The following is an 8,340-nucleotide window of genomic DNA, read 5'->3' on the forward strand; positions in this document are numbered from 1 at the left end:
GAGCGCCGTCGCTAGATACCACGGTCATCGTGCCGGTCAACGGGAACACCGTATCGTCCGGAGGAGACCCTTCGGCCAGCGGGACCCAAGGAGCGGCACCAATGAATAGCATCAACGCCGGAGCGTCGCAGTCCTCAACGGGAATCCGGGTCAAACTCCCCGAACTCACTCTACCGAAATTCAACGGAGACCCCGTCAAATGGACCTCGTTTTGGAACAGATTTCGCTCGTTGATAGGTGACACGAACATGGAAAAGGTAAACAAATTCCATTATTTGGTCTCGTATTTAGAGGGTAAAGCGGCAAAGGCGGTAGAAAATTTGTACGAATCGGAAAATTGTTACGACGAAGCGGTATCGATTTTAAAAGATAGATTTGGCCATACCATAACGATAATGCAAACTCACATGAATAACCTTAGAGAATTAAAACCGATAGAAAGCAAAGACGATTTAAAAGCCCTTCGTAATCTTTTAGACGTAGTAGAGATAAATGTTCGTAGTTTAAAATTATTAGGCGCCAATACTTCCGGAAAGGGTTCCCTCCTCTGTTCCACACTCCTTAGTTGTTTACCAAATGAAATGCGAACGCAACTTTGCCAAAATAGAAATCACCAACAAGAGTGGGACGCGGACGAGATAGTTTAGTTTTTGCGTCATCAGGTAGAGAGTAGCGAAATGTCTAGGCTATTAGGTGCAGGCCCAAAATCGGAAAAATCAAATGCGAAACCTAACAATCCAGTGAGGCCTAAAACCCACCAAGATAGATTTACTTCCTCCGCATTAAATACCCAAATCCAAAAAAATGAGGAAAACGTTTTTTGTATATTTTGCAAGGGTAATACCCATAGAACTTCAAATTGCTCAAACTTAAGTTTAGAAAAGAAAAGAGACCTTATCAAAAATAGCAATCGTTGTTTTATCTGTTTAAAGTTGGGGCATTCAGCTAGACAATGTAACTCAAATTTCAGAAATTGTAGGATATGTAGAAGGGGTCATAATGTGGCCGTTTGCGATAAAAATCAAGCAAATATAGAATATGAAAAACAAAACAATAGTAATAGTAGTAGTGATAGCGCGGTAGTAGCTTCGGTGCAAACCACGGAAAAACATTTAATTAAAACTGTAGTTTTACAAACGGCAAAAGCAATAGCCCTGAACCCAATACAATCAAGAAATAGATTACCAATTAGAATGGTACTAGATGGAGGTAGTCAAGGAACGTTCGTCACCGAGGAAATAGCCCAAATTTTAAAATTACCAGTATTGGGGGAAGAAAGTTTTAACGTAGGGTCGTTTATGGAAAAAACGCCGAAAAGGGCGATTCGAAAAAGCGTCAGGTTAACTTTACAAAATAAGAAAAACCCAACTAAAAGTATGGAATTAGTAGCGGTAGTAGTTCCATTTATTTGCAACCCAACTGAAACCTTAGATTGCCCGGAAATGGAAACATTTATGGATAGAAAAGGTTTGTCCTTAGCGGACGATCCGAGAGAACCCCCTCTAGGCCCGTCCCAAATTAGTGTATTAATTGGCGGGGACTATTTCTGGCAAATTGCGAATACAAAATTCGAAAGATTCAATTCAAGGGTTGTAGCTCAAGAAACGCTGTTTGGGTGGGTGATTTTAGGCCCAACCAATAGAAGGGAACAAACCTTACATGTAGGAAATTATCTAACAACAGTTATGAAAATTAGTGTAGAACAAAGAAACGTAGATCGCACCCTTAAACATTATTTTGAACTTGAAAGTTTGGGTATCAATAGCGAGCAAGACCCCTTAAATAATAGCGAACAAAAAATCATACAAAAATTTAAAGAAACAACAGAATTCAGGGAAGGGCGATATCATGTTAAATTCCCGTGGAAAGCCGAAAAATCAGTGTTGCCAGACAACAAATCCGTGGCTGTACGTAGAATAAAGGGGTTAGTAAATAGATTTTCGCGAGATGTGTCTCTTTACATGAAGTACAAGGCCGTCATCGACGAACAAATAGAGCTAGGTATAGTAGAAGAGGTTCCTCCCCACGAAATAGAAATTAGCAAGGAGGGGGTCTATTATATGCCCCAGCATCCTGTCCAACGGGAACATTCCACAACAAAACTTCGAATTGTCAATGACGCTTCGTCAAAGGTAAAGGGGTGCCCCTCTTTAAACGACTGTTTAGAGGAGGGCCCTAATTTAAACCCAGATCTCTTATTACTCTTACTTAAATTCAGACAACATAAAATTGCGTTTGTTAGTGACATTGAAAAAGCCTTTTTGATGGTAGGAATAGCCGAAGAGGATAGAGATAGCGTTCGATTTTTGTGGGTAGTTGAAGACCAAGGCCAAATTAAAGAAAATGAATTTAAAACCTATAGATTTGCGAGGGTACCTTTCGGTGTTAATTCTTCCCCCTTTTTATTGTCCGCGACGGTGAAACTTCATTTAGAACGTAGTGATGTAGAAAACCCAAGGGTTAAGGAAGTGATAAACGAATCACTATACGTGGATGACCTTTCGAGTGGGGAAGATACCGTAGAGAGCGCGTTTGAGTTATCCAAGGGGTGCTCCGAATTAATGTTAAAGGCCCAAATGAAGCTTAGAAAATGGGAAACAAACTCACCTCATTTAAGAGAAATGTGGAAAAATTATGAAAACTCGGCTAAAACGAGCTTATTCCCAGTGTTAGATCAGGGAAGTAAAATTAAAATATTAGGGATGGAGTGGAATACTACATCCGATAGCTTTTCATTCAACTTTTCAAAACTAATCGAAACTGCGGAGAAAATTCCAAAAACAAAAAGATCGGTACTTAGTATCATAGCTCAGATTTTCGACCCTATAGGGATATTAACGCCATTTACAGTAAGGGGGAAACTATTGTTCCAAGAATTATGGAGAATTAAGTCGGATTGGGATAAAAATTTGAATAACGAATTAAAATTAGATTTCGAAAATTTTTGCGGCGATTTAAAGGAACTAAATAACCTAAGTCTCCCCCGATATTATCTTCACGAAACCGATGGTGAAATAGTTGTAAGAGAAATACACTGCTTCTGTGATGCTAGTACAAGGGCCTACGCGACGGCAGTTTACATTAGATACGTAGATTCGAATCAGAAAGTAGGTGTGACACTGATAACCTCAAAATCAAAAATTGCCCCTTTAAAAGACACTGAAAATCCAACAGAATTATCAGTTCCCAAACTAGAAATTATGGGGTGTCTCTTAGGAGCTAGGATAGTCAATAATATTAAAGGTATTTTTAAACAGAAAATAGATAATATTTACATGTGGACTGATTCTACAGTCGCGTTGTATTGGATTAGAGGCGTAGAAAGGTTATGGAAGCCATTTGTAGCGAATAGAACCCTAGAAATTAGAAAGCTATCAAACGTAAACGGGTGGGCTCATTGCCCTGGGATTCAAAACCCCGCCGATTTACCTACCAGGGGAATCACGGCGAGGGAGTTGCTCAATAGTAAAATGTGGTGGGAAGGCGCCCCCTGGTTAAAGGAAGAAAAGGAAAATTGGCCAAACGCGTGAGCCACTCTAGAAATACCTAGCAATTTAGATCTGCAGGAAAGGAAAACAATCCTGACAATTAGCTACCAAGAAGAATTAGGCATACATAAATTAATCGACTTAAATCGGTATAGTTCAATCGAAAAGGTATTTAGAATTACCGCATTCGTAATTAGGTTTACCAAGAAAGCTAGAAGAAATAAAATTTCTGATTCAAAGGTAATATCAGCGGAAGAGCTAGAAGGAATAGAACAAATGTGGATTAGAAATACTCAGAGATCAGAATTTAGTTACGAAATGAGCAAATTGAAGGAAAATAAACAATTAAAAGAAAATTCCAAATTATTTACGCTTAGTCCCTTTTTGGATAAAATTGGCTTAATGCGTGTAGGAGGTAGATTAGAAGAAAGCGAACTAAGTTACGCTAGAAAACACCCAATTATCCTTTCAAAATCAAGCAGATTCACAAGATTATTGACCATTAAAGCCCACGAAGAGATACATCATAGTGGAGTAAATGATACAATCACCCATTTAAGGGAACGTTATTGGATTTGGTCCGTTAGACAACTAACAAAGAAAATTATTCAGAGTTGCTTAAAATGTAAAAGATTAGCGGCTAAGGCCGGAGAAATGACCACAGCGCCCCTACCCCGCGAAAGAATAGAAGAGTCAATGCCCTTTTTAATTGTTGGTATAGATTTCGCGGGACCACTTTACCTAAAATCCAATGAAAAAAACCTGCTGATCAAGGCATACATTTGTTTGTATACTTGCGCAACCACACGCGCCATCCATCTAGAACTAGTCTCGTCCCTGTCCACGGATGAATTTATTTTGGCTTTCCGTAGAATAATCGCTAGACGAGGGACCCCGAGCATTATCTATTCAGATAATGCGAAAACTTTTAAAAGAGCGGATTTAGATTTACAATTGATATACAAATGTATAAACAATGAAAGAGTAGAGGAACTTTTTGGAAGTAAAGGTATTAAGTGGAAATACATTGTTGAACGCGCGGCATGGGCTGGGGGGTTCTGGGAAAGACTGGTGAGATCGGCCAAAACTATCCTAAAGAAAATTTTAGGAAAATCAAACTTAAATTATTCCGAAATGACAACCGCGTTAGCAGAAACTGAAGCGATTATCAATTCTCGCCCGACAACGAGGCCAAAGAACCGATACCGCTTTCTCCCGCGCATTTCCTCATTGGAAAAAGAATAAACGCCTTGCCGCCCTCTAATTTCAAATGCGAGCCAAATGCAATCACAACGCGCCAAGAAGCCACCAAAAGATGGAAATACAGACACTCTCTCATGGACAAATTTTGGAAACGGTGGCAAACGGAATATCTGTTGCAATTACGTTCCGCGCACCATAGAAAATGCGTGAACAAAGAAATTGAATTTAAAAAGGGAGACGTTGTCCTCATACGTGAAGACAAACTGCCCAAACACACTTGGAAAATCGGATTAATAATAGATCCGATTTTTGGTCGCGATAAAAGGATTCGGGCATATAACATAAAAACGTCAAACGGGACGATAGTGCACAGACCAGTGAAACTACTGTTTAATCTAGAAATTCAAGATCCTCAAATATAAGTGAATACCTCGTACCATTTAACTCAGTATTCACGGGGGGAGTGTAGAAAATATAGATTATTTATAAGATTTAAGTGTATGATTTAAGATAAGTTAAAATTAAAATTTAGTATAAATAAAATTAAGTGTAACCAAAAAAATATATAAAAGGATAAAATGTAAACCAAATTTCGGACGGAATTCCCACTCTGTATTGTATATATTTCTTGTTATTTTTGTGTAAAAACCCCACTCCTCGAGATTCGAGGAAACTAATGGATGTATTGTGTAGAAAGGAAGCTTCGGAAAACACAGCGGGAGTAAAGAGTCGTGGTGCCACTTCGACGCTGCTGCCTTTCAAGGTACTTCGAAACGACGGTTGGGATTATGGGTCACCTGACCACTAATTCCCTCCCGTTCAAATTTTTGCGTATAAAGGCTAGATTTCTAGCGAAATAAATGAGATAGCTTGCAAAACTTGTAGAGGACACACAAAAAGTCCCAACCTTAAAATAGGGCTGAAAGAAACCAGCCATCGTATTTTTCTTTAAATAAAGTAATATCATTTGTTAATATAGAAAACCGTAATCATTTTAGTATAGTACGAAAGCGTAGCGTAATTATAGTATGGTGTGTGAGAGCTTTAGAGTTCCCAATAAACTTTAAAACTATATAGTCAGTCTATAGCGAGCTAGAAAGAAAAGCTCTCCGCGGTCTGGTAGGATCCCGCTAATTAAAATTCTACATACGTTACAGTGAAACTGTTTCGCTCTACGAAATCGTTGAATGGAAACAAGTCGCAACTGTTTCCGAAGCTCTCAAAGAATATCGTGTTTAGTTTTCTCGAAATGTATATAACGCACCTGAAATTTAAAAATTCATAAATATATATGTAAATATTTCTCCCCAGATAAACTTTCGCTTGAACGTTGCGTACCAATGAATCCCTTCGCCCTTTGAAGTATCGGTGTTGACGATAAATAGAGCGGGAAACTTTTTCACGATCTTGGGAAGTTTATCGGCGGCGAAAACGCCTTTAAACAGATTCTTGGTGTATGGATCGCGACTCAATATTCTTTCGAGTTGGTGAGAATCCATATCTATGCACTTTGATCGAATAAAACTGCTCTGTTTTTTATTGATTTCAACCATAGATTGGTATTCGGAATAGTAAATGACACTAATCGTTGACGGTAGCGCCTCCGCGAATATTAATTCGAGTCGAACGCTTCCGTTTTTGTTCAGGTTAAAGCAATCGGTAGAACTTCCGTTAAGGTCTGGGGTGAGGTCATAGGCAAACAGGGTGTTGCCTTTGGCGAATTCGTCACGGTCAATAAAATTTCCCTCGTCTATGTTCCACTGTCCCGTCTAAAGAAATAGGTTGGCGTACGATCGCATGTACAACTTATCCTTGAAATTTGGGTTTAATGGTTTAGCGGGAATACTGGCACCGTCCAGGTAGAGCCCGATTTGATTCAGCGAGAAATTTTGGAAGTTGAAGGGCGACAATGCGTAGTCTTCCAAAAACGCGTTCTGTTCAACCAAAGCGATTACAATTTTAGTAGGAATCTGCCCATTGTATAAATTGTCTTTAACGCATATCTTGTTTCCTCGAGATATCGAGAATGAATTGCATTCCGTGCGGGTAATGGGATATTTCATGTTAGCCATTTCCAAAGTTTTGCCGTGAGATATCATAATCTCCGGCGTCAGTTTGATTTTCCTGATAAAGATTGACGCGTGGGTAAAAACGACTTTACATTTCGTTCCATCAGTGTGTAAGCAAAATTCGTTGGGACTTTTGATAAACTTGAAATTAACGTCGACCAAGTTAGGAATAAAACGAGACTGTTGTCAAATATCAGCTCGTACAACTCCTAGCATGTCGATAACGCCTTCTTGCGCAAATTTGGCTCTTTTTTTTAAACCCTTCATTGTCGAAAAACGCGTCAAATTTTCCGGCTTCGTCTTTATAGTATAGCGAAGCTGTCAAAAAACTCTCTTTGGCGGGTCCTCCGAATGTCAAGAGCGTTTGAATCATACTCTTATACGGATACTGATGAGCGCATGATGTAACCGTTCTGTCGCCCAAAGATACGTGAACTTCACTAAAAAGACTATGCAGAAATAGGTTTTCCGGCGCCACATTATCCGCGGACGTTGTTACTTTTCCGGTGTTCTCTGGTACTTCAGCCTGAGGCAAAGTCCCGTCCGGTTTTACAATTTTCACTTGTACTTGAAGTAGAGTGTTCCTCAAATTGACATAATTTTCCGAATTACCGGCAATACTGAAGATAATCGTCTGGTTTTCATTGACATTCGAAGTTGGATTATATTCGACCCACTGACTACCAATTATTCCGGTTTGAGTGTACGGTACGTGAAAAAGATCAAGCTCCGAGCTAATGCTACTTTGCGAGTTGGGGTGCGCGAGCGACATTATGAGAAAATATCACGCTGTAGCGGAGACGACCTTCTCTTCTTCTTCCTGGTTCGAACTGAACTGATGATAGGTTTCGCTTTGCGTTTCCTTTTACGGCCATTCCCAGTCAGTTTCGCCACTTCTTCAGCGGCTCTTCTCAAAGCTTCCTTCCCCGCTTCCTTCCCCCGGGTTTTCAAAGCTTCTCGAAGGGAAACACCACTTGATACGTCCGAAGCGACTTTTGTCCCAGCATTTAAAAATTTTCTACCTAAGAATGAAGCCCCCTTTTTAAAAATAGGCATGGCTGTTCGAAATGCCGACGCCAATATATTTCCAAGTCCGTATCCTCTTTGCACCGCCACTCGTCTATATACCGGGATCGATCCGTGTCCAATTTGATTCAAGTAGTAGTTTTCATAGTCGCTCACGGAAACCCGATATAAATTTGGCGGAGACATGTTTCGTCTTTGACTTCCTCGTCGTAAATGAAGAAATGATTGATTTCACACTAGTTTTTATAAGGGCGTCCAAGTCCTTCGCGGTCTAAAATGTAAAGTGACGTGAACTTTCCCTCGTTCAAAGTGTACCGGCTGTCCCATTTCGCTCATAATATTAACTTTGATCGTTTGAAAATTGTTGCTCGCGATGGGCATATAATAAGGTCTAGAAAACTCTCAACTGTATCCCCGTCTTTTCCTTGAATACTTAGAATTCTTAAAAGCGGAACATCCGAGTCTCCGACCGAACGGCTTTGGATTATATCCGAGTATACGAACAAGGAATGCAAGCCGGCGTCCATGTCGCAAGTGAAGGGCGCCGTCATCGA

At 39.9% G+C, this 8,340-nt stretch overlaps 2 protein-coding genes across 2 annotated transcripts; one reads left to right on the forward strand and one right to left on the reverse strand.

Moving 5' to 3' along the window:
• The first annotated feature begins 677 nt into the window (after positions 1-677).
• On the forward strand, positions 678-3,530 carry LOC149945629 (uncharacterized). Its single transcript, XM_090176638.1, has one exon. The coding sequence runs from the start codon at positions 678-680 to the stop codon at positions 3,528-3,530; it is 2,853 nt and encodes a 950-aa protein (XP_090032764.1).
• Positions 3,531-6,460: 2,930 nt separating this feature from the next.
• On the reverse strand, positions 6,461-7,532 carry LOC149945630 (uncharacterized protein F54H12.2-like). The gene is made up of 2 exons (XM_090176639.1): positions 7,021-7,532; positions 6,461-6,815 (listed from the first exon to the last, which is right to left on the reverse strand). The coding sequence occupies exons 1-2, from the start codon at positions 7,530-7,532 to the stop codon at positions 6,461-6,463; spliced, it is 867 nt and encodes a 288-aa protein (XP_090032765.1).
• Positions 7,533-8,340: the final 808 nt, after the last annotated feature.

Source organism: Leiobunum rupestre, chromosome 5 (assembly GCF_980474605.1).
Source record: "Leiobunum rupestre chromosome 5, qqLeiRupe1.1.hap1, whole genome shotgun sequence".
Classification (NCBI taxonomy): Eukaryota; Metazoa; Arthropoda; class Arachnida; order Opiliones; family Sclerosomatidae; genus Leiobunum; species Leiobunum rupestre.

Excerpts from the sequence above, each read along its gene's own strand:
- LOC149945629 (XM_090176638.1), top strand. The coding sequence starts at position 678 with ATGTCTAGGCTATTAGGTGCAGGCCCAAAATCGGAAAAATCAAATGCG.
- LOC149945630 (XM_090176639.1), bottom strand. The coding sequence starts at position 7,532 with ATGTCGCTCGCGCACCCCAACTCGCAAAGTAGCATTAGCTCGGAGCTT. Across the intron at positions 6,816-7,020 it reads GCGTTTTTCGACAATGAAGG|GAAAATCAAACTGACGCCGG; the intron begins GTTTAAAAAAAA and ends AATCTTTATCAG.